This window comes from Girardinichthys multiradiatus, chromosome 7 (assembly GCF_021462225.1).
Source record: "Girardinichthys multiradiatus isolate DD_20200921_A chromosome 7, DD_fGirMul_XY1, whole genome shotgun sequence".
NCBI classification, from domain to species: domain Eukaryota; kingdom Metazoa; phylum Chordata; class Actinopteri; order Cyprinodontiformes; family Goodeidae; genus Girardinichthys; species Girardinichthys multiradiatus.
This window is the reverse complement of record NC_061800.1, coordinates 2430639-2456782: the sequence shown is the minus strand read 5'-3', so window position 1 is coordinate 2456782 and position 26144 is coordinate 2430639. Positions and strand designations below refer to the sequence as shown.

Genomic DNA, 26144 nt, shown 5'->3' with positions numbered 1-26144 from the left:
CTGAGTTTGTTTGCAAAAATTAGACTGTCAACACTGATAGAAGCACCATTCTCCATGAGAAGAGAGGTGGAATTTTGATCAATCAGCCACATAGTCCTATCAGCACACAGCTGGTAGGGGAGTGCTGGGGAAGAGCGTCGTGTTTATATAAAATCCAGGAGATATTTTGTCAATAGCCAGTTAGCAGAAGTTGCAAAGGCCACATTGGGGCGCCGGATTTAGAAAAACAATAAATGTTGTGGTTCAGGCAGTTGTGAATTTCCAACCACCTTAAGAGTTTTACTGGTATGTCTCAATAGTGAATCCAAATAGCCAAATTTCTGGTATTTTCCGCAGATCTGGAGTGTACAACTTCTCCAAGATTATATCATTTAACCTCTGAGTCCAACTGCTGCCAGGTTGCGATTCTGTTCAAGAATCATGTCCAGCTTGCGATTCTGCTCTCTTAACATTTCAGTCTGCGTGTTGATCGCTCTACAGACTCCATCCAACATCGAAGGCAGCTTTGGAATGCTTTGAACAGCCACCCACGTTTTGCAAATGACTCGATAAACCAGGTAACCACCAACTCCAAAAAGCAGAAATCCTGTTATCAAACGTCCAAAGAAGTACACATTTTCTACGTCCGCGACTGACATCGTAGTCAGGTACACAATCTTCCACTGCTGCCAAGAATCCATTGTGTATCCAGAGAAGAACAACCCGTCTGGACAAGATGATCTCCTTTACCCTGTCTTCCCGTCAAAAACATTTGATCAATTACTTTGAGAGTCCAGCTGACCAAATCCATAATTTACAAGTTTGGAGGATATGCAAAGCGAGGCTCTGAGAAAAATACAGACAGAAAGCAGAAGCAGGGATCAGCAGGGAGGGAGGGAGAGGAAACGTGTGTGTCTTCCACTGAGAGCAAGAGAAAAGTCTTAGGTTTTACACTTTCAAAGCAATACTGGGGCACATATTGGTCAGAGCACAGCACACTGTCACAATTTTCAATCCAATTCAGTTTATTTATATAGCGCCAATTCACAACACATGTTGTCTCAAGGCACTTCACAAAGGTCAGGTACATACATTCCAATTAATCCTAACCATTGAACAGTGCAGTCAGATTCAGTTATTTATTCAAATTGGATAAAAAAAATTTCTATCTAAGGAAACCCAGCAGATTTCACCGAGTCAGAGATTTGTAGCAGTCACTCCTCCTGGATGAGCATGTAGCAACAATGGACAGTCACTGGCGTTGACTTTGCAGCAATCCCTCATACTGAACATGCATGTAGCGACAGTGGAGAGGAAAAACTCCTTTTTAACAGGAAGAAACCTCCAGCAGAACCAGGCCCAGTGTGAGCGGCCATCTCCCACGATTGACTGGGTGTTTGAGAGAGCAGAGCAGAGACACAAAGAGAACAACGAAGCACTGATCCAGGAGTACTTTCAATGGGAAGGAAAAGTAAATGTTAGTGGATGTAGCTCCTTTAGTCGTTTCATCTAGAAAGAAAGAACAGATAAACATTGAGCCCGTTTTCAAGGACAGAGTCTGAAAGAGAGCACATATAATTAGTTACAGTAAAAGCTCAGTCAATTGCTATATCTAGGAGAGAGAAAGGGTTAAACACTGAAAGACAGGACCAAGTGGATCATCTGTAGAAGGTGAGCATTAAGTTGTTGCCAGCAGAAGCTTGGACAATGCCCCTCTCCAGAAAGGTGTCACAGGTAGACACAGAGTCAGGCCAGGTGTAGCTTCTAGGAAGAGAAAAGAGAGAGAACATAAAGTTAAAAACTGAAATAACAGCAAATAATGCAAAATTGGAAAGTAGTGTGAGAATGTAGCGAAGTGGGTGAAAGTGGTCATTATGTCCTCCAGCAGCCTAAGCCTATAGCAGCAGAACTACAGAGATAGTTTCAGTTTCAGTTTATTTCTTTATATAGCGCTTGTTTACAACAATGTCGTCTCAAGGCACCCTACAAAGGGTCCGGAACGGCGCGGGGCCACCGGGGAGGCCAGACCAAACCACCGAGTGCCAGAGCCTGGCCACCCCAGAACTGGCCACATGTAGGGGTACTAAGTAAAATAATAAACTGATAAAGTTTGTCTATCTAGAGCCCACTGATGGCCATTGTTATACTAAAAACCACAAGGATCAGGATACTTCACTCTGTCTGACTGATTATAACCATTGGAAAAGAGAAGGGGTCATACTGGTAGCAGAAATGGAAGGTGTGTTTGCACCTCAACCATAACTGAGCCGGTTTAGGCTAAACCTGACTCCCCCTTAGTCCATCCAACAGGGAGGGAGAAAGGCGGAGGTAAAAATAAGGAAGATAGCCTAAGCCACTCTAACTATAAGCTTTATCAAAAAGGAAAGTTTTATGCCTAGCCCTAAAACTAGACAGGGTGTCTGCCTCACGGACACAGCTTTTATTTATTCAGGCGACCTAAGTGCGAAGACACACACACACACTCTTGTCTTGCTATATGTAGTGAGGACCATGTGTTGACTCCCATTGACTTCCATTGATTTTCAGTCATTTTCAACCCTTTCTATGCCCTAACCCTGACAATAACCCTAAACCTAACCAATACCAGTGCATGCCTAACCCTAACCTTAACCTAAAGTCAATTCACACCTTAGACCTAAACCTAACCGTTAGCAAAATTGGTTGTGAGGACCAGCAAAATGTCCTCACTTTGGTACAAACGGTCCTCAATTTGATGGTGAAATCGGGAAAATGGTTCTCACTGTGATGCCAAGACAGGAACACACACACACACACACACAAGGCTACAGAAAAGGATGTACAAGGTTTCCAACAGCAGCTACTAGTGGATAAAAGAAGGTTAAGAACCAATTGAAAACAGAGCCCCTAGTTGAGCATTAAAGTCAGAGCCAAAAACAATTGAGGAAATGTAACAAAAACATATACAGGTCCTTCTCAAAAAATTAGCATATTGTGATAAAGTTCATTATTTTCTATAATGTAATGATGAAAATTTAACATTCATATATTTTAGATTCATTGCACACTAACTGAAATATTTCAGGTCTTTTATTGTCTTAATACGGATGATTGTGGCATACAGCTCATGAAAACCCAAAATTTCTATCTCACAAAATTAGCATATTTCATCCGACCAATAAAAGAAAAGTGTTTTTAATACAAAAAACGTCAACCTTCAAATAATCATGTACAGTTATGCACTCAATACTTGGTTGGGAATCCTTTTGCAGAAATGACTGCTTCAATGCGGCGTGGCATGGAGGCAATCAGCCTGTGGCACTGCTGAGGTCTTATGGAGGCCCAGGATGCTTCGATAGCGCCTTTAGCTCATCCAGAGTGTTGGGTCTTGAGTCTCTCAACGTTCTCTTCACAATATCCCACAGATTCTCTATGGGGTTCAGGTCAGGAGAGTTGGCAGGCCAATTGAGCACAGTGATACCATGGTCAGTAAACCATTTACCAGTGGTTTTGGCACTGTGAGCAGGTGCCAGGTCGTGCTGAAAAATGCTCCATAAAGCTTTTCAGCAGATGGAAGCATGAAGTGCTCTAAAATCTCCTGATAGCTAGCTGCAGTGACCCTGCCCTTGATAAAACACAGTGGACCAACACCAGCAGCTGACACGGCACCCCAGACCATCGCTAACTGTGGGTACTTGACACTGGACTTCTGGCATTTCCTTCTCCCCAGTCTTCCTCCAGACTCTGGCACCTTGATTTCCGAATGACATGCAGAATTTGCTTTCATCCGAAAAAAGTACTTTGGACCACTGAGCAACAGTCCAGTGCTGCTTCTCTGTAGCCCAGGTCAGGCGCTTCTGCCGCTGTTTCTGGTTCAAAAGTGGCTTGACCTGGGGAATGCGGTACCTGTAGCCCATTTCCTGCACACACCTGTGCACGGTGGCTCTGGATGTTTCTACTCCAGACTCAGTCCACTGCTTCCGCAGGTCCCCCAAGGTCTGGAATTGGCCCTTCTCCACAATCTTCCTCAGGGTCCGGTCACCTCTTCTCGTTGTGCAGCGTTTTCTGCCACACTTTTTCCTTCCCACAGACTTCCCACTGAGGTGCCTTGATACAGCACTCTGGGAACAGCCTATTCGTTCAGAAATTTCTTTCTGTGTCTTACCCTCTTGCTTGAGGGTGTCAATAGTGGCCTTCTGGACAGCAGTCAGGTCGGCAGTCTTACCCATGATTGGGGTTTTGAGTGATGAACCAGGCTGGGAGTTTTAAAGGCCTCAGGAATCTTTTGCAGGTGTTTAGAGTTAACTCGTTGATTCAGATGATTAGGTTCATAGCTCGTTTAGAGACCCTTTTAATGATATGCTAATTTTGTGAGATAGGAATTTTGGGTTTTCATGAGCTGTATGCCAAAATCATCCGTATTAAGACAATAAAAGACCTGAAATATTTCAGTTAGTGTGCAATGAATCTAAAATATATGAATGTTAAATTTTCATCATGACATTATGGAAAATAATGAACTTTATCACAATATGCAAATTTTTTGAGAAGGACCTGTTGTTGCAGTTTTCAAGGCATGCAAAGTTCCGGGTGCAGGCCCATGTGTACAAAATGTAATAAGTTCTTTCCAAAAAAATAGAAAAAAAATAAAATAAAATAAGTCAGTCAGTCATCTTCTACCGCTTATTCCATAGTGGGTCGCGGGGAAGCTGGTGCCTATCTCCAGCAGTCTGTGGGCGAGAGGCGGGGTACACCCTGGACAGGTCGCCAGTCCATCACAGGGCAACACACATACAACCATGCACACACTCATTCATACACCTAAGGGCAATTTAGAGTGACCAATTAACCTAACTGGCATGTCTTTGGACTGTGGGAGGAAGCCGGAGTACCCGGTGAAAACCCACGCATGCACGGGGAGAACATGCAAACTCCATGCAGAAAGACCCCCGGCCGGGAATCGAACCCAGGACCTTCTTGCTGCAAGGCAACAGTGCTACCAACTGCGCCACCGTGCAGCCCGAAAAAATAAAATAAAGCTTAGTTTATTTTGATTTGTTTGTCTTTGTTTAGTCTCTCCTGAGAGTATAAAATCCACAAACTCCCAATATCGACTCTGAATTAAACCAGGGAGTCAGCCTCCTATAATTACCTTCTTTTTTAGGAGGGCTTCATTGTCTAATGCTCCACGCAATGAGGAAGTAACAGTATGAACAAGACAATCAATTTGTGAAGGGGAAAAAAAATTATTGCCCTCCACTGTGTTTTTCTGGGATAATGAAGAAGTTATAAGGGGAACAGATTCTTTAAAGGTTGTTACAGCATTGTCTGATAATGATCTACTATAATGAAATTTTCTTTCAGGTATGGAGTACTCTGTTAAATTAAACTCAAAGTGTATTAAACAATTGTCAGACAACACAGGGTTATGAGAAATTATTGTTATTTCTTTACACTCAATGTCATATGTCAAGGTCCAGAGAATGAAGACAAAGGTGGGTAGGTTTGTTAATATTTTGAGCAAAGCCAGATGAGTCTAAGATAGCATTAAAGGCTATATTTAGGCTATCACTTTCAGTCTCAACACAAATGTTAAAAAACCCCACAATAATAACCTTATCTGTATTTAACACTAAATCAGATAAAAGGTCTGGAAACTGATCTAACTGAGAATAAGGGCCTGGTGGACGGTACAAAACAACAAACAGAAGTGGTTTTAGTGCTTTGCAATTTGGATGAGGAAAACTAAGGTTTAAATATTCAAAAGAGTTGTAGCTATTAATTGGTCTGGGACTAATCAATAAATCGGACTGAAAGATGGTTGCTACTCCTACTCCTCGCCCCAGTATTTCGAGGTACTTGAAAATTTAAATAATTAGTAGGAGTTGACTCATTTGGAGTAACATAATCCTCTTGCTGCAGCCAGGTTTCTGTGAGGCAAAATAAATCAATCTGATTGTTACAAATCAGGTCACTAACTAGCAAAGTCTTTGAAGAGAGATATCTTATGTTCAGTAAGCCACATTTAATTGTTTTATTTTTTTTTCGTCTGAGTTGTGTTTATTTTTATGAGATTTTCATGATTTGCTCATTTTTCATTATTTGTATTCTAATCAATTTTGGCCGTGGGCAGGACACTCTTAATAGGGTAATGGGTGGGTAGCAGTACAGAAGCTGCAGAGAGGAGTGTTAAACTAGGACCCTGCTTCCTGGTCTGAACCCCTGGGTTTTGGAGAACCAATAAATTCGGCCAGATTCCTAGAAAGAAGAGCTGCTCCATCCAAAGTGGGATGGATGCCGTCATTCCGGATCAGACCAGATTTTCCCCAAAATGTTCGCTAATTATCAATGTAGCCCACATCGTTTTCTGGACACCACCTAGACAGCCAGCGGTTGAATGACAGCATGCGGTCAGATCGGGGAGGGGACCAGATAAAATTACGGAGTCCGACATTGTTTTGGCAAACTTACACACCGAAGCAACACTAACTTCGGTGACTTCCGATTGACGTAAGCGGGTGTCATTACCGCCAGCAGTTTCAGATGTCACCCGTTCTGGCCCCTGGCAAACATTTGATTATGGTCGCTGGTGTGTCTAGTGCAACGCTTCTTATTATGGAGCTGCCAATTATCATAGTCGGCTTCTCAGCGGGTGTGTCGCTGAGCGGGAAACATCTGTTAGAAACGGAGTTGATGACGACGGGTTGGTGGTGATCAGAGGACTGGGATCTAGGACTATGCTTTCTGCGTACCGTCACCGTCGCCCGCGCAAGCTCTGCTGAAGGGCTGCTACAGGGAGCTACCCTCAGAGGCTCCACGCTGGCTAAGAGGCCTCGGCTATCTGTTGGTTTTTCAACAGCACGGAGCCAGGCCTCCAATTCCGACATCTCGTACTTGTTCTCGTCGTCTTCCGCTTTATCCGGGACCGGGGCACGGGGGCTGCAGACTCAGCAGAGACACCCAGATGTCCCTCTCACCAGACACCTCCTCCAACTCCACTGGGGGGTGCCCAAGGCGTTCCATGCCAGCCAAGACACATAGTCCCTCCAGCGTGTCTTGGGCCATCCCCTAGGCCTCTTCCCTGTGGGACATGCCTGGAACCCTCCAGTCACCCTTCTTATGAAGGGGGACCACCTCCCCAGTCTGCCAGTCCAGAGACACTGTCCCCAACCCGCCACGCAATGTTGAAGAGGCGTGTCAACCATGACAGCCCCACAACATCCAGAGACTTGAGGTACTTGGGGCGGATCTCATCCACCTCCGAAACCCTGCCACCGCGGAGCTTTTTAATCACCTCTGTGACTTCAGCCTGGGTTAGACTCTTTCATCAGAAAGAGTCTAACCCCGAGTCCCCAGCCTCTGTTTCCACCAGGGAATGCGTGATCGCTGGATTGAGGAGATCCTCGAAGTACTCCTTCCACCGCTCGATAATGTCCCCAGTCGAGGTCAGCGGCCTCCCACCCCCACTGTAAACAGTGTTGGCGAAGCACTGCTTCCCCCTCCTGAGGCGCCAGACGGTGTGCCAGAATCGCTACGAGGCCAACCGGTAGTCCTTCTCCATGGCTTCACCAAACTCCTCCCAGGCCTGGGTTTTTGCCTCTGCCACAGCCCGGGCCACAGCACACTTGGCCTCACGGTATCCGTCAGCCGCCTCAGGAGTCCCACAAGCCAAACACAGCCGATAGGACTCCTTCTTCAGCTTGACAGCGTCCCTTACTGCCGGTGTCCACCACTGGGTTCGGGGATTGCCACCACGACAGGCACTGCAGACCATACGGCGGCAGCTACGGGCAGCAGCATCGACAATAGATGCGGAGTACTTGGTCCACTCGGACTCTATGTCTCCAACATCCCCCGGAATCTGGTCAAAGCTCTCCCGGTGGTGGGAGTTGAATACATCCCTGGCCGAGGGATCCGCCAGACGTTCCCAGCAGACCCTCACTATGCGCCTGGGCCAGCCAAGTCTGTCCGGCTTTCTCCTCTTCCAGCAGATCTGATGATACGACAGTCGATCATTGACCTCCTGCCTAGGGTGTCCTGGTGCCAAGTGCACTGATGGACACCCTTATGTTTGAACATGGCATTCGTTATGGACAATCCGCGACTAGCACAGAAGTCCAATAACAAAACAACACCTGTATTCAAATCGGGGAGGCCATTCCTCCTGATCACGCTTCTCCAGGTGTCACTGTCGTTTCCCATGTGGGCGTTGAAGTCCCCCAGCAGAATAATGGAGTCCCCGGGAGGGGCACTATCCAGCACCCCCGACAGGGACGGCAAGAAGGCCGGGTACTCTGCACTACCGCTCGGCCCACAAGTATGCCCACCCCAGATCAGCATCTCTCACCAAGGGCCACTCCAGAGTAGAAGAGAGTCCAGCCCCTCTCAAGGAGATTGGTTCCAGAGCCCACACTGTGCGTGGAGGCGAGCCCGACTATTTCTAGTCGATATCTCTCGACCTCCCGCACAAGCTCAGGCTCCCCTCCCCCCAGCGAGGTGACATTCCACATCCCTAGAGCCAACCTAAGCATCCGGGGATCGGGTCGCCAAGGTCTCCACCTTTGTCCGCCACCCACTCCTTTTTGCACCGGTCCCTCACGGTTCCCCCTGCAGGTGGTGGGCCCACTGGGGGATGGCCTCATTTCTCTCGTTCAGGCTTGGCCCAGCCGGGTCCCGCAAGGACCAACCCGGCCATCAGGCGCTCTCCGACGAGTCCCGACTCCAGGCCTGGCTCCAGGGTGGGACCCCGGCTCCGCCGTACCGGGCCACGTCACGTGCCTCGATTTGGTAGTCCTCATGAAGGTCAATTCCGACGCCCTCGCCTCCAGAGCTACAAAAAAAATGCTACATTTATTACATGTATCATTATCACTAAAGGAGGCAGAGGAGTAACTGAACATCTGACACAAAAAGCAGGAGAGAGGAGGAGACTCAGAGAAAAACAGCAAAACGGGTTGCCATGTTGGAGCTAACGCTAAGCTAGAGACCCCTTACCATTACTTGAACCATTTTTGACACAAAGGGTCCCTAAACATTAAATACAGCAACAGAAAATATGCGTTTTAATGTGCTTATGTATTAGAGTCAGAGATATCACAGTGAAGAGAAATCAGATCAATGGAGAGAGTAACGTGTAATGAAGCCTAAAGTGTCTGGTCGAAATAGAGTAACCTTATCCTTCTCAAGGTAAATTAGTTCAAAAGATACTCACCACCAAACACAACTTATGCATTTGTGACAACCATCTCAATTGTGGAGTTGGTTGTCACATACAAAGAGGTGGTTGTCCCAATTGTATTTCATGAGAAACAAAAATTAGAAGAAGGGTTCTGAAAGATTTTGTTTTAATATAATCTTTTAATTTCATACCTTATTTGAAACAACATCTTATGAAGGCAACAGCATCTCATATGCTATGAACTGACAGAACATAAAGGCTAATTGACAAAATCAGTACAAAAAAATATTATTTTATCTACTTGCTGTCTGAGTCACAATTTTGACAAGTATACGGTGACTGTCCTGGTGTACAGTCTTGGTGTGACCACTTCTTGCAGTGTATGCACTGGACCCATGTCTCGTTGGGGCAGCTGTTTGAGAAGGGCTCCACACACACCAAACATAGACATTCATCTTCATCTGAGGATGACTCTGTCACCTGTCTCTTCCTTCTCTTGATTATGTTTTTGGATGACTTTAATTTTTTCTCTTCAGCTTAGGAGAATATATTTTTTTTCATCCTCCTTTTAGCAGCTGCCTTTTCTTTTTCATTATTTTCCTTCACTGGGGTATCAGTGAGGATAGAACTTGTCAGTTGTTTTCTTTTTGTGGTCATCGTCCTGGGTCCAGCCTTTGGAAATGGGCTTAGCTCCTCTGGTGAGACATTGCTGCACCCAAAACCAATGTGGGGTTTGGAGAGGAGAGCTTCAGTAGGTTTATTGTCCTGGTACTCCCCAGCCTTTATGAAACAGGAGCTGCAGCAGTAGTTCCACTGCCAATCAGGTAATCATGAACAGGAACTGTCATAAGGCTTTAAACAGCTACACTGGTCAAATTGACAGCTAATGCAGGACTCTGTGCCTGTGAATAGTTTATTGCAAATATTTTTTTTATTGTTCATGTTGTCTTTTTGCATTGTTTTTTTGTATCTTGATAAAAATACAATTTGAATTTGTGTTCATCTGTTTCACAAGTTTCAGCACAGTAACAAATGATTATATTTTTTGTTGTTTATTACATTTTTATTGTTTAAACGTGGTCTTGTGAACATACACTGCTCAAAAAAAATAAAGGGAACACTCAAATAACACATCCTAAATTTGAATGAATGAAATATTCTCATTGAATACTTTGTTCTGTACAAAGTTGAATGTGCTGACAACAAAATCACACAAAAATCATCAATGGAAATCAAATTTATTAACCAATGGAGGCCTGGATTTGGAGCCAATACTTGTCCCAATACTTGTGCTAGATGGGCAAGGACTGCCAAGGACTACCGAACCATTCTTGAGGACCATGTGCATCCAATGGTTCAAACATTGTATCCTGAAGGCGGTGCCGTGTATCAGGATGACAATGCACCAATACACACAGCAAGACTGGTGAAAGATTGGTTTGATGAACATGGAAGTGGAGTTGAACATCTCCCATGGCCTGCACATTCACCAGATCTAAATATTATTGAGCCACTTTGGGGTGTTTTGGAAGAGCGAGTCAGGAAACGTTTTCCACCACCAGTATCACGTAGTGACCTGGCCACTCTCCTGCAAGAAGAATGGCTTAAAATCCCTCTGACCACTGTGCAGGACTTGTATGTCATTCCCAAGACGGATTGACGCTGTATTGCCCGCAAAAGGAGGCCCTACACCATACTAATCAGTTATTGTGGTCTAAAACCAGGTGTTTCAGTTTCATTGTCCAACCCCTGTACATTCTATCACTTCTAGCAAATTCTCTTGACTTAGAACATTTTGCCACCTTATGTGTTAAATAACTTTCTGCAAAGTGTTTTTAATCATTCTAAGCTCTGGAACCCATGTTCTTGTAAATGTAACAACCCCACCATTATATTAAGGTCAAAACATTCCTTTATTGAAATTAAAACTCAATGATATAGACATGAGCATGTGCTAACAAGAATAAGAAGCTATTCTAGAATCATTTAACCTCAAATGACAAGATGATTTAATGTTATAGTTTCATTAAGAATCTTCAGCCATTTAATTCAATTAAATTCAGTTATATTTATATAGCGCCAATTCACAACATGTCGTCTCAAGGCACTTCACAAAGTCAAGTACATACATTCCAATTAATCCTAACAATTTAGATTGTTTTTTTCCATTCCTCCCGTGGTGGAGTACCGTGCCCCGACTGTGCACATTAACAACACATAGAAGCAGGAACATACAAGTGTCACAAACCTTTTGAGGACTTTGGGAAAATAAACAATATCAAGAATATTGGTTTGATTTAGAGAAGTGTTACAGTACACCTATGGTGTGAGCTAAACAGATATCACCAAACATGTTACTTGTGGGATTATTTGCAACCCCATAAAAAAGAAAAAAAAAAAAATAAATAAATGACCCACATCTTTCTAGACTACCGTCTTTGTCTTAAATAACCATGTTCAATGATCTCACACACCTCAGTCCAAGTGTATTCAGTCAGTGTTCAGGCTAAGTAAAAACAAAACAAAGCACAGAGCCAGCATGTAGAAGAAAATTAGGAAGCTCCTTTAGCTCTCAGCTTGGAAAGCAGCATCTCATTTTTGCGGCACTCCTGGTAAAAAAAAAAAAAAAGGAAAGGACATTTTGTCATACTCAAAGATTTATTTAGAAGTTAGCACAGCTGAAAACTTCACCAGTGCAGATTTCTTTTTTTCACCTAAAGGAATACTCAGAACACAGATTTGGAAGTCTGCAAAATTAAATAAATGTTTGAGCCTTGTTCTACATTCTATAATTTGTTCTCCTATAATAATAAAAAAGAAGCTTAACAAGATGTTGACTTTCATTTGGGAACCAAGACTCAAAACTCGCTTTTTCAGTCTGCATCAACAATCAGCACATTCTTTGGCACACTTTGTTGTAAGTTAAATAAAACTCAGATACAGCTTAGGAAGTTGTGCTTTGATGAATGAATTGGTGTTATTCTAACCATAAGTACTGTCTTATGGTTAATGTAAGTTCAATTTGTTTAATAAAGAAAGTTAAACAAAATGAGGCTTTCTTACCTCTTTAAAATCTTTGACAGTTTTGAAGTAGAGTCTCTGCTTGTCAAGCAGCTCCAGGTACTCATCATTCAGCTGATCTCTTCTCATTTTGTTTTCCTGCTTCTTTTTCTCCATCTGAAAAGGAAAAAAGACATGAGAAACATCTGGAATTGATGGAGGCCAATATACAGAAGTTGTGTTACAACACCAACAACCCAGTTGCAGCAAGACGTATACCTTGATGCGACTCTGTTTGATCCCCTCTACTATCTGCTCCATCTGTCTGAGGAACTGATCTTTGGTGGCTGCAGATGACATGGCTCTGGAACAGAGCAGAGCTGCTTAGAAATCAGTTACAGAATAAAACCATAAACATCAAGGACTGCGGATGTAAAAAAAAAAAGAAAGCTGTGCTCTCCTTTATACCAAAAACAATTTGTATTAGCATATCATTTTCAAATAGACATGTTTTTTACTTACTGTTGAAAGTTGTCATGAATTGAATTCAGCAGATTTACCTAGAGAAGTGTTATGTTTTACTTCAGTGTTGCTTGGAACATATTTATCAAATCATTGTTAAAGTTAAACAGAGATTTACACTCATCGGCCAGTTCATTAGGTACACCTTGCTAATACCGGGTTGGACCCCCATTTGCCTTTAGAAATGCCTTAATCCTTCGGGGCATAGATTCAACAAGGTACTGGAAACATTCCTCAGAGTTTGGTCCATATTGACATGATAGTATCATACTGCAGATTTGTCGGCTGCACATCCACGATGCAAATCACCCGTTCCACCACATCCCAAAGGTGCTCTATTGGATTGAGATCTGGTGACTGTGGAGGCCATTTGAGTACAGTGAACTCATTGTCATGTTCAAGAAACCAGTCTGAGATGATTCGTGCTTTATGACATGGCGCGTTATCCTGCTGGAAGGAACCATCACAAGATGGGTACACTGTGGTCATAAAGGGATGGACATGGTCAGCAGCAATACTCAGGTAGGCTGTGGCGTTGACATGATGCTCAATTGGTACTAAGGGGCCCAAAGTGTGCCAAGAAAATATCCCCCACACCATTACACCACCACCACCAGCCTGAACTGTTGATACAAGGCAGGATGGATCCATGCTTTCATGTTGTTGAGACCAAATTCTGACCCTACCATCTGAATGTCGCAGCAAAAATTGAGACTCATCAGACCAGGCAACGTTTTTCCAATCTTCTATTGTCCAATTTTGGTGAACCTGTGCGAATTGTAGCCTCACTTTCCTGTTCTTAGCTGACAGGAGTGGGACCCGGTGTGGTCTTCTGCTGCTGTAGCCCATCCACCTCAAGGTTCGACGTGTTGTGCGTTCCGAGATGCTCTTCTGCATGTCTTGGTTGTAACGAGAGGTTATTTGAGTAACTGTTGCCTTTCTATCCGCTTGAACCAGTCTGGACATTCTCCTCTGACCTCTGGCATCAACACAGCATTTGCGGCCACAGAACTGCCACTCACTGGATATTTTCTCTTTTTCAGGCCATTCTCTGTAAACCCTAGAGATGGTAGTGTGTGAAAATCCCAGTAGATCAGCAGTTTCTGAAATACTCAGACCAGCCCATCTGGCACAACAACCATGCCACGTTCAAAGTCACTTAAATCACCTTTCTTCCCATTCTGATGCTCAGTTTGAACTGCAGCAGATCGTCTTGACCATGTCTGAATGCCTAAATGCATTGAGTTGCTGCCATGTGATTGGCTGATTAGAAATTTGGGTTAACGAGCATTTGAACAGGTGTACCTAATAAAGTGGCCGGTGAGTGTACATTCCTTGTATAAGTTTGGTGCCAAAAGACTGCTGTGATTACCTACCTCCTTCTCAAGATAGATCTTCTTATCGTCCAAGGTGTTATAGAGGGTAAAGAACTGCTTGGTCTCTTTGTGTGTAGCAGAAACTGGAAGACAAGATTATTGAACATTTTAGAGAGACAGGCCCACATGAATAAACTCTGGAACACCAACTGTAACTGTATCAGATGTAGTGGAGGAATCCACCTTGACTGTAGAGTTCAATAAATCTCTTCTGGTACTGGGTCAGCTCAGCCCGCCTAGGCACCTCATCAATCTTCCTCTGCAGGATTGCGATCTCTCTGTTCCTGCGAGCCTGAGCAGAGCAAAAGCAGCCCTGGGACAGTTGGCTAAAAGGGAATGTGTTTATAAGCGTTTCTAAAGCTAAAATAAAGCACTGACTTGAATTTAAACAGCAAATTATACTTCCACAAATCAAACATTTTTCCAAACTGTTCTGTCTCAGTTCCCAGACTTCCAAGGATCTCCAAGTAGATGGCTGAGCGCTCAGTTTGGTTTCCAGAAAACCTTGACGTGGGAGAAACTGATTTATCTGAGTCCATTACAGATGTCTAAATCATTCACCTAAACCAAAACCATTTACCATGCCCGAAGGCTGAAAAAAAAGAAGGAAAAGGACACATCAGCTTTCTAATTTACACATATTAAATTATTATGATCTGTATTAAATAACTATTTAAACCTGCTGAACACACATAAAATCAGCACATACATTTCCAACGGAAAATACAAAACAATACGTCCAAAAATCAGCGGGTTTTGTTCAGAAATTTATTGACGGCCCTTCCGCAAACCAGTGAGGAGGGAGCACGCAGCTGCCCATAAACAGACTGCCTGCATCAGGTCAAACGGAAGGAAGACCCTGCTGACTGTAAAGCCTGAATATCCAATATCCAACCTAAACCTAACTTCACTGCGGTCAAAGGTCCACAGTTTTGTGCTTTTCCCTTATCCTCGTTACATCCATGGCTGAAATAAAAGTTTCTCATAAAACCCAAATTGTAACTTCTTCAGGCAAACTCTGGAGCTTTACCAGTCCCGACTGCGGCGTCCCTCCTCTATGCTTCTCCTTCCACCCCCCCCTTACATCAAAACCCCAGTGCCTGTTTTCTCACAAAGAGAAAATATAAGAATTTCTTACCAGAAACCATTCTACTCCAAGGTAAATATATTTTAAATAACAACTCTACTAGGTTAAAGCAATGCTTGTCTTAATTATCCCTTTTAATGAATGAATGCTGGGTACCGCAGGAAGAGATTATACCAAACCTTTGGCTGTTCTCTATTGATGGATACGCTAACATTAGATTGTAGCCAACTCTGTATCCAAGTTTGAAGAATTAGATCAGCTTGCCAGCAAGTCGGACATTCAGTTTGTGCTCGCTGCCTCCCCTTTCACTGCTAGGTAGCCGGATAGAAAACGGGGTGGAGCCATGAAAGTGCTTTTGTTAGTGGCTGCATGACATCAAAGGGGTTCCAGCTGTGACCCCTCCTTTCTGGGCTGGACAAAGTGTAGGTTAAAACTTTATTCAAAAGGCCCAGTGTTTTCCTACCAGCATCTCTGTTTGTGCACAATACAGAGACCATATTTTATTCAAGCTGGATAAAACCATGGCAACAGAGATTATGCAATTATTTAGGGGGTATGTTAGGGTTGCCGGTTCGAACCCCCACTGTGTCTTGTCTCAGTCGTTGTGTCCTTGAGCAAGACACTTTACCCACCTAGTCTGCTGATGGTGGTCAGAGGGCCATATGGCGCTGATCGTATGGCTCCCCCAAGGGAGTGGAGGAACTCCACTTCAGGGCAGCTGTGACTACAATGTAGCCTACCACTGTCAGTGTGTGAATGTGTGTATGACTGATTGTAGTGTAGAGTGCATTGAAGTCCTCGGATATGGATTAAGAACGCTTCAGAAAACCATTGTCAGTTAACACATTTCTTTGCTACATCTACAAGTGCAAGTTAAAACTATCATGCAAAGTGAAAGCCATATGTCAACAAAACCCATAAACGCCCTCTGGGCCCGGGCTCATCTGAGATTGACTGACGCAAATTGGAAAAGTGTGCCTTGGTCTGACGAGTTCACATTTCAGCTTGTTTTGGGAAATCATGGAGGTCGTGTCCTCCAGGCCAAAGAGAAAAGCACTGATCAGATTGTTATCAGCGCAATGTTTAAAAGCCAGCATTTGTGATGGAATAGGGTGTGTTTGTACACATGGCATAGGTAACTTGCACATCTGTGAAGGCACCAATAATGCTGAAAGGTAAATAGAGGTTTTGGAGCAAGATATACTGCCATCCAAGGAATATCTTTTTCAGGAGCATCCCTGCTTATTTCAGCAAGACAATGCCAACCCATATTCTGTACGGGTTACAATAGTGTGGCTTCTTAGTGAAAGAGTGTGCCTGCCTGTAGTCCAGACATCTATCCCATTGAAAATGTGAGGCGCATTATGTTGTGCAAAATACTACAACAGAGACCCTGGACTGTTGAGCAACTGAAGTTGTACATCAAGCAAGAATGGGAAATACGTCCACTTAAAAAGGTTCAACAGTTGGTGTTCTCAGTCCCACTTATTGCGTGTTGCTCAAAGAAGGGTAGGGGGTGTAAATGTGCCCCTGCCCTAGCTTTTTTTGGAACAGATTGCAAGATTCAAATTCAAAACGTGTTTATCAGTTTGAACATTAAATATCTTGTTTTTGTAGTGTATTCAATTATTCAATTACAGGTTGAACAGGATATGAAAATAATTGTATTCTGTTTTTATTTACGTCCCAGGAATTGGGATTGTACCATTCAGTACAAGTGTAGGGCAGTTCTGTATTGACTAGACACCTGTCCAGACTATAATGCCCCTTGTACCAAAAGCGTGTCTGGTGACAACTGCGGCTGATGCATAGAGCTCTCCTTGATGTCTCCAACATCTTTGGCAGCTACCATTTCTGCTCAACGTGAATTGATATTCATCAAAGAACAGCACCAAGGCCGACTGCTCCGTCGTACAACGTGAATGCTTTCTGGCCCATGTAAGATGATGACGACCGTGCCTGGTGGTGTGTTCAGGAGTCCTTCCAGGTTGTCTACAGGTCCTTCTCAAAATATTAGCATATTGTGATAAAGTTCATTATTTTCCATAATGTCATAATGAAAATTTAACATTCATATATTTTAGATTCATTGCACACTAACTGAAATATTTCAGGTCTTTTATTGTCTTAATATGGATGATTTTGGCATAGAGCTCATGAAAACCCAAAATTCCTATCTCACAAAATTAGCATATTTCTTCCGACCAATAAAAGAAAAGTGTTTTTAATACAAAAAAGGTCAACCTTCAAATAATCATGTACAGTTATGCACTCAATACTTGGTCGGGAATTCTTTGGCAGAAATGACTGCTTCAATGCGGCGTGGCATGGAGGCAATCAGCCTGTGGCACTGCTGAGGTCTTATGGAGGCCCAGGATGCTTCGATAGCGGCCTTTAGCTCATCCAGAGTGTTGGGTCTTGAGTCTCTCAACGTTCTCTTCACAATATCCCACAGATTCTCTATGGGGTTCAGGTCAGGAGAGTTGGCAGGCCAATTGAGCACAGTGATACCATGGTCAGTAAACCATTTACCAGCGGTTTTGGCACTGTGAGCAGGTGCCAGGTCATGCTGAAAAATGAAATCTTCATCTCCATAAAGCTTTTCAGCAGATGGAAGCATGAAGTGCTCTAAAATCTCCTGATAGCTAGCTGCATTGACCCTGCCCTTGATAAAACACAGTGGACCAACACCAGCAGCTGACACGGCACCCCAGACCATCATTGACTGTGGGTACTTGACACTGGACTTCTGGCATTTTGGCATTTCCTTTTCCCCAGTCTTCCTCCAGACTCTGGCACCTTGATTTCCGAATGACATGCAGAATTTGCTTTCATCCAAAAAAAGTACTTTGGACCACTGAGCAACAGTCCAGTGCTGTTTCTCTGTAGCCCAGGTCAGGCGCTTCTGCCGCTGTTTCTGGTTCAAAAGTGGCTTGACCTGGGGAATGCGGTACCTGTAGCCCATTTCCTGCACACACCTGTGCACGGTGGCTCTGGATGTTTCTACTCCAGACTCAGTCCACTGCTTCCGCAGGTCCCCCAAGGTCTGGAATTGGCCCTTCTCCACAATCTTCCTCAGGGTCCGGTCACCTCTTCTCGTTGTGCAGCGTTTTCTGCCACACTTTTTCCTTCCCACAGACTTCCCACTGAGGTGCCTTGATACAGCACTCTGGGAACAGCCTATTCGTTCAGAAATTTATTTCTGTGTCTTACCCTCTTGCTTGAGGGTGTCAATAGTGGCCTTCTGGACAGCAGTCAGGTCGGCAGTCTTACCCATGATTGGGGTTTTGAGTGATGAACCAGGCTGGGAGTTTTAAAGGCCTCAGGAATCTTTTGCAGGTGTTTAGAGTTAACTCGTTGATTCAGATGATTAGGTTCATAGCTCGTTTAGAGACCCTTTTAATTATATGCTAATTTTGTGAGATAGGAATTTTGGGTTTTCATGAGCTGTATGCCAAAATCATCCGTATTAAGACAATAAAAGACCTGAAATATTTCAGTTAGTGTGCAATGAATCTAAAATATATGAATATTAAATTTTCATCATTACATTATGGAAAATAATGAACTTTATCACAATATGCTAATATTTTGAGAAGGACCTGTAGCACATGGAACACAATAATTTAGACATTTTCGAACGGCCCGGCATGTCCAGAGGTGCCTCTCACCTCCCTCAAATGTGCCTGGAGTTCACTGGCATTCATCATCAGGTTCAGCAGGGCAATGTTCACAATTAATCCGCCATCAGTGTCAAAAACACGTCCACTTCTATGACTTTCTGTGGCTCTTCCAGTCGTTATGCAGCAGCCTGCTGATGACACTCTGTGAGACTCTAAGCTCAGTGGCCACTTCAGTCTGAGAACATCGTCTTTGAAGCCTCAGTGCTGTTAGTTGTTAAGTGTCATCTTGGTCTCATGTTGTCAAAATGTGAACAGCAATATGAGGACGTTTTAAATACCAATTCTGAATGAACTAGGACATTTATTGGTTAATTCACAGATTAAACAACTGTTGTGAATTTTGCTGTTAAGCTCCCTTGTTAGAGAACAGCAAGTTTTGCAAAAAGTACTGAAACACTGAACAGCTGCACACACCCAGTCATAAGAGAAGGTTACATTAAGTTCACCAGTAAAGATTGTAATGTATCTTAGCTTCATCCTGAAATTTAATCCAAAAGCCGAATCTCCCTAACTTTTTGTGAGTAATGTTTAAGCACAAATTCCACACTTTCCCATATTGCATAACGACTCTTCTTCCTGCCTAAAGAGGGCGCCATTGTCATCCCTGCTGCCTAAAAAAAGTGCTTCACTCCCTGCAGGCAGCATAGTGCTCTCCATTACCTGCTGCCAACAGACAGAATGCTGTACTCCATGCTGCATAAAGGGAGCCTCAAGAGGGAACTTCACACCATGCTGCTTAACGTTTAAAATGTGATTTGCTATAAATGCTATGTCATTTTAGTTGGATGTTTTAATTGATATTTGTACTGATGTCCTCTCTTGCACGTTCATTTCTGTTTTGACCATTGTTGGACAGTGATTTAGTCTGTGATTGGGTTGTTTTCACCCAGCTGATTGGCACATTTTCCAACAGGGCCAATAATAACCTTCATAATATGAGCTGCAACAACATTTAATTTCCCTTTGGGATTAATAAAGTATTTTTGAATTGAATTGAATTAATAAAGTGATACTGATAGTGTCAAAGAGAATGCTGGACTTCTTGTTGCTTAAAGGGAGTGCTCCAACCTAAACTGAGAGTTCCACTCTTCCTATCTACACTGGTGGGAAAACGTCTTTGCCCCTGACTGGTTTCTTATTTGTTTGCATGTTTCAGATCATCAAACAAATTTAAATATTAGTCAAAAAGACAACACAAGTAAACACAAAATGCAGTTTTTAAATGAAAGTTGTTATTAAGAGAGAAAAAAGACCTACATGGCCCTGTGTGAAAAAGTGATTGCCCAATAATAACTGGTTGGGCCACCTTTAGCAGCAACAACTGCAATCAAGTGTAATAACCTGCAATGAGTCTTTTACAGCAATGTGAAGAAATGTAACCCACTCATCTTTGCAGAATTGTTGTAATTCAGCCACATATGAGCCTTTTTTTAGGTCATGCCACACAATCTCAATAGCATTCAGTTCAGAACTTTGACTAGGCCACTCCAAAGTCTTCATTTTGTTTTTCCACAGCCATTCAGAGGTGGACTTGCTGGTATGTTTTGGATCAATGTTGTGCTGCAGAACCCAAGTTTGTTTCAGCTTGAGGTCACAAACAGATGAACAAAAAGATCCTTGAGGATTTTTTGGTAGACAGCATGGTTCCATTTATCACAGCAAGTCTTCCAGGTCCTGAAGCAGCATAAGAGCCCCAGACCATCACACTACCACCACTATGTTTCACTCATGGTATAATGTTCTATTTCTAAAATGCAGTGTTACCTTCACACAAGATGTAATGGGGACACACCATCCAAAAAGCTCAGCTTTTGTCTCTTCAGTTCACAGAGTATTTTCCTAAAAGTCTTTGGGATCACCAAGATGTTTTTGGAAAAACTGAGACAAGCCTTAATGTTCTTTTTGCTTAGCAGTGGTTTTAGTCTTGGAACTCTGCCATGCAGGCCACCTTTGCCCAGTCTCTTTCTTAAGGTGGAGAGATGAACCTTAACTGAGACATAGTTTGATGATATGAAATACTTAAGTGTAACAAACATGCAAAACTAAGAAAATCAGGAAGGGGGGCAAACACATTTTCACACCACTGCATGTAATGTTGGTTACCATGAGCAGGCGGATTTTCTGCAGTTTCTCTCTGTCTGAGTTGTACTGTTGGTCTATTAGCTGGTTTCTCTCCTGGAAAAAGCAAAAGTCTAATTTAGAAATCTGGATCAACATATGTTTTAGACATGATAATACTAATTAACACGATAAATGTCAGTGCAGCTGGACATGCACCTGCTCCTCCTCTGTGTCCTGGCCTGATGCTGACTTCAGCTCTTGAATGTTCTGCTGCAAACGGGCCATCTCTTCCTGAACACAAAATAGACTTGATTAAAACAAATCTTAACGCACTAAAGAACATTTTAAATTACTACTGAAGGGATAAACAATCCCACTGCTGGTTTATGCGCTCACTCTGCAGTGTGTGCGAAACTGCTGCTCCTGCTGCTTCAGGTTCTCATTCATCATCACCAAAGCCCTGAGCTTCTCAATCAGGCTACAGAACAGACAAAAAAATGAAAATACTCTCATCAGTCTTAGCTCTTCAGTTCAATGTCTGTTATTGTCTATAGCCCTGTTCTCACTTCCTGTGTGCTCAGTATGTTAACATTTCCCACTTTAGCAAATGCTGCCAGTGATCAAACTTTCAGCAGTTTTGTATTTAGTAATTTGCTGCTTCAGCTTCACTTTTGGTGAGCGCAGCACAAAGGTAAGTTCTGAGTCAAGGGCCGTTTGACAATCCAATCTGTAAACTTTGCCCAAGTCTCAGGCTTCTTCAGCGTGACATGGTGTCACCTTGTAGTTCTGTATGATGAAAATAAGATGGCTCACCCACTGTCTGCTTGCTCCTCCATCTCCTTTAATGACTTCATCTCACTCTCCAGTTTTACTGAGTGTTCCTTAGCCTGGGAACAGTTTCAGGACAACTTTTAGCTTGATATTTTCTAAGACTTGGTGTTGAAAAGAAACAGTTCTTTTTATACAGTACCAGCTGTTAATGGAGAGCTGACAAGATAAATTTGTCAAACACAACTGAAATAAATCCTTCACACTTGAGGAGTAGCCTGCATGTATGGAAGAAATTTGAGAGATGTTGCTCACCGGAGAAAAGAAAAAATGACATGCTCGAATGCTGCGTTTCATTGCACTCAGTTATTGATGATCGAATCCTGACCATTATACTGAATAAAACACAGGAACAGTGACACCATTCATTTCTCAAAAAGGTGGGTAAAGCCAAAAATGGTACTCAAGTAAGAGTATTTTACTTAAGCAGAAGCAAAACGTATGGTGCAGTAAAACTAATCCTAGAAGTACATTTTTTCCAAAAGTTACTCAAGTAAATAAAACTCTGTAAATGTGACCCATTACTACCCACTTCTGTCAATAAATCAGTCACAATCACAGCACTGTAGAATCACTGTTGGTGGCCATTTTTAAGTGTTTGAAAGCAAATAAAAAAAAACTTATAATATAAATTTTTAATTGCACTGGTCAATGAGCAGAAAAATCAGTTAACAGGATTGATCCACAGAGAACAAGACATGCGATAGTAAAATAAATGCACATAGTTACCTCCAGCAGACTCCTCTTTGCCTCTTCATTGCAGGCTTTCATCTCTGCATGCTTGACTTTAAGCTGTCAGGACAGAAAACATAGGTTCTCATATAGCCTGACTTCTGTTGGAACTACAGACACTAATACATAAGGGACATCTGTAGTTACAAATAGAGTTGTTTAAACTGGTAGAAAACCTCCAGTTAAATATAGATATTTAAAAGTAAATCGGCACAATGCCTCAGTACTCCAGAGGTATTCCAACAATAAAAGCAGAATGGCAGGCCCGGGACAGACATACCATTAGGGTGAAGAAGGCTACATGCCAAGTGTTTACGTTCAGTTGTTACATAATTTCTTTTAGCCAGCATGGCAACATTGTGCTGCATTAGCATCTCCACAATGAGTGCAACAACTCCTCTTAAACTGCAAAGAATTTTTAAGTGTTCACTTTAAGTGCACTCCGTGCCTTTTTCCCCACATAGTTTTAGCTGATTCTGTGAACCTGATTTAGTTAAGCTTCTAATAAAACTACCACACTGTTCTACAAGCTCCCAAATGAGACAATAAAACAGAAAAGGTGCTAGGCTCTAATAAATAGTACTGAGAGCATTCCTCAAGGATAGATTTAGTATGTTACTTAGTGGAAGATGCTGTAAACCAATGTTCTTATTGAGCATGCTGGAAAAATATTTCGGATTCATTTTTTTTTGGCTAGTTTATAAATCAGTCAGAATGACACAGTTTACATTTGTGATGCATGGGAGGACTTGACCGAAGGCACTGCTGACCTCCTCCAACTGCTTGGTCTTTTGTTGAATCTGTTTGTTTATAGAGGCAACTTCCCGGCGGTGCTGCTGCATTGGACCAAAGCGCTCTAAAGAAGAAACCTCTGAAGAAAACTCCAACTGCTGCAAGGCAATAGACAGAAATATTCAAAGAGAAGGCCCAAAACTCAGCTTCATAATCAGGACTTTGGACATTGTTACTTTTTATTCTATAAACCTCTGCACGGGTTGTCTTTCAGAGTAGAAACAGAATTGTGTGACATTAGCATAATGCTTTGCTGACCTTTTCGGCATACTCAGAGGCAATCAATTTGATCTCCTCAGATTGGAGTTGAACTATCTGCCCCACAGCACTCGCAGTCAGCTTCCCCTGCACCAAAACAAACAATAGGCACATCAATTCATCTCTAGTAACTGATTAAAGATTTGACTCATGGCTGAACATTCTCTTTGGTCACAGAGGATGTTGTGATATTAGATGGTAGTCAGTCAGTCATTTTCTACCGCTATTTCAATAGTGGGTCTCCATAGTATCTCCAGCAGTCTACAGGCGGGAGGCGATATTAGATGGTAAAACATTGATGTGTTAACAGAATGTGTTGCACAAAAGAATAAAAACATTTATGAGTGGCACTTCAAACAAGTATTACTGTTGTACAGTTTTCAAACTAAAATAAATTTTTTGAGTTGAACAAAATACACAGTCTTAAGTAATGCATTCATTAAATGTCTGCTGTTTCAATTACAGGCTGGCTAAGTTAAACGACTGATTCAAATTTGTTAAGAAAGGTTCTTAAGCCTGAATGCACATGTTTCTTAAACTACTCTGGTTTTACATCAAGAACAAATCAGAACTATAAGTTTACTGTTAAAACATTGTGATACGGTTTGCCATATCACCCACCAGTACAAAAAATGTATTGCATTTTTTTTGTTTACTGGCTAAACGCATTTCAGAAAAATGCAGTAATCTGCAAAGAAGCTATTTGAGTAAGCTTACCTCTCCAATTGCCATCACAGCCATACTCGTCATCAGGGATTTAATCCGCATCTAAGGATAAATACCAAACCAGATTTTGTATGCCATATTTGTACGATATCTGTATTTTATTAGACAGTGGGCAGTTCAACACATAAGAATGTTGTTAATTCAATTTATTTTACTTATTTTATTACATTTTATAAATTTATTGCACACAAAGTAATATTTCAAGCATATGTTTATTAAATTTGTGTATGGTCTCGTCATCGTCTCGTTGTCTTCCCCTTCATCCAGGAACAGGTTGCGGGGACAGCAGACTCCGTAGAGACCCCCAGACGTCCCTCTCCCCAGACACCTCCTCCAGCTCCTTTGGGGGGAGCCCAAGGCGTTCCCAGGCCAGCCGAGTGACAAAGTCCCACCAGCGTGTCCTGGGCCGTCCCCTGAGCCTCCTCCTAGTGGGACCTGCCTGGAACACCTCCTGAGGAAGGCGTCCAGGAGGCATCCGGTATAAATGCTCGAGCCACCTCAACTGGCTCCTCTCAATGTGGAGGAGCAGTGGCTCTATTCCGAGCTCCTCCCAGATGGCCAAGCTCCTCACACCATCTCGAAGGGAGTGCCCGGCCACCCTACGAAGGAGGCTCATTTCAGTCGCTTGTATCCGGGATCTCGGTCTTTCGGTCATGACCCAAAGTTCATGGCAATAGGTGAGGGTAGGAACATAGACCGACCGGTAAATCGAGAGCTTTGCTTTTCGGTTCAGCTCTCTCTTCACCACAACGGACCGGCACTGCGTCCCCATTACTGCGGCAGCCGCACCGATCCGTCTGTTGATCTCCCGCTCCATTCTACCCTCACTCGTGAACAAGACCTGGAGACACCTGGAGCACCCCCCACAGGGCACCATGAGGGACACAGTCAAATGCATTCTCCAGGTCCACAAAACAAATGTGGACCGGTTGGGCAAACTCCCATGAATCCTCGAGTACCCTGCACAGGGTGTAGGGGTGGTCCAGTGTTCCACAGCCAGGAGAAAAACCACACTGCTCCTCCTGAAGCCAGGGTTCGACTATCGGCCGGACTCTCCTCTCCAATACCACGGCGTAGGTCTTACCATGGAGGCTGAGGAATGTGATCCCCCTATAGTTGGAACACGCCCTCCGGTAACCTTTCTTATGAACAGGGACCAGCCCCCCAGTCTGCCAGTCCAGAGGCACTGTCCCCGACAGCCACGGAATGTTGAAGAGGCGTGTCAACTATGACAGCCCCACAACATCCAGAGACTTGAGGTAGTCAGGGTGGATCTCATCCACCACCGAAGCCCTGCCACCGTAGAGCTTTTTAACCACCTTGGTGACTTCAGCCTGGGTGATGAAAGAGTCTATGCGCTTGGGCCAGCCAAGTCTGTCCAGCTCTCTCCTCTTCCTGTGGATCCAACTCACCACCAGGTAGTGATCAGTGGACAGCTCAGCCCCTCTCTTTTGTCCAAAACATGTGGCCGAAAGTCTGACGACACAACAAAGTCAATCACCGACCTCCTGCCTAGGGTGTCCTGGTGCCAAGTGCAATGATGAACACCCTTATGCTTGAACATGGTGTTCATTGTGGACAATCTGTGACTAGCACAGAAGTCCAATAACGAAGCACCACTCTGATTCAGATCGGGGAGCCCATTCCTCCCGATCACGCCTCTCCAGGTGTCACTGTCGTTTCCCACGTGGGCGTTGAAGTCCCCCAGGAGAATAACGGTGTCCCCTGGAGGGGCACTAGCCAGCACCCCCGACAGGGACGCCAAGAAGGCCGGGTAAGAAGTAAACCCACCCCAACCTGTCGCCTCTCCCCGTGGGCCACTCCAGAGTAGAAGAGAGTCCAGCCCCTCTCGAGGAGATGGGTTCCAGAGCCCACGCCGTGCGTGGAGGCGAGCCCAACTATTTCTAGTCTATATCTCTCGACCTCCCGCACAAGCTCAGACT

At 43.5% G+C, this 26144-nt stretch overlaps 1 protein-coding gene and 1 pseudogene across 4 annotated transcripts in view; both read right to left on the bottom strand.

The window, feature by feature from the left end:
- Positions 1-1524: 1524 nt before the first annotated feature.
- Positions 1525-9533, bottom strand: LOC124871375 (annotated as a pseudogene).
- A 1497-nt stretch (positions 9534-11030) lies between these two features.
- ccdc93 (coiled-coil domain containing 93) overlaps positions 11031-26144 on the bottom strand; it is a 64244-nt gene continuing 49130 nt past the window's right edge. For 2 of the 4 annotated variants that reach the window (XM_047370680.1, XM_047370682.1), the window contains 14 exons: positions 24193-24243; positions 23476-23562; positions 23196-23315; positions 22423-22485; positions 21679-21752; positions 21262-21343; positions 21082-21156; positions 20908-20979; positions 14218-14326; positions 14035-14117; positions 12659-12696; positions 12416-12500; positions 12200-12313; positions 11031-11745 (listed from right to left, as the gene is read on the bottom strand). In XM_047370680.1, coding sequence (XP_047226636.1) covers positions 11689-11745; positions 12200-12313; positions 12416-12500; positions 12659-12696; positions 14035-14117; positions 14218-14326; positions 20908-20979; positions 21082-21156; positions 21262-21343; positions 21679-21752; positions 22423-22485; positions 23196-23315; positions 23476-23562; positions 24193-24243 — 1110 coding nt within the window. In that variant the 3' untranslated portion in view covers positions 11031-11688. The remainder of the gene's footprint in view (positions 11746-12199; positions 12314-12415; positions 12501-12658; positions 12697-14034; positions 14118-14217; positions 14327-20907; positions 20980-21081; positions 21157-21261; positions 21344-21678; positions 21753-22422; positions 22486-23195; positions 23316-23475; positions 23563-24192; positions 24244-26144) is intronic. The other 2 variants (XR_007039012.1, XM_047370681.1) reach the window with 2 other exon arrangements.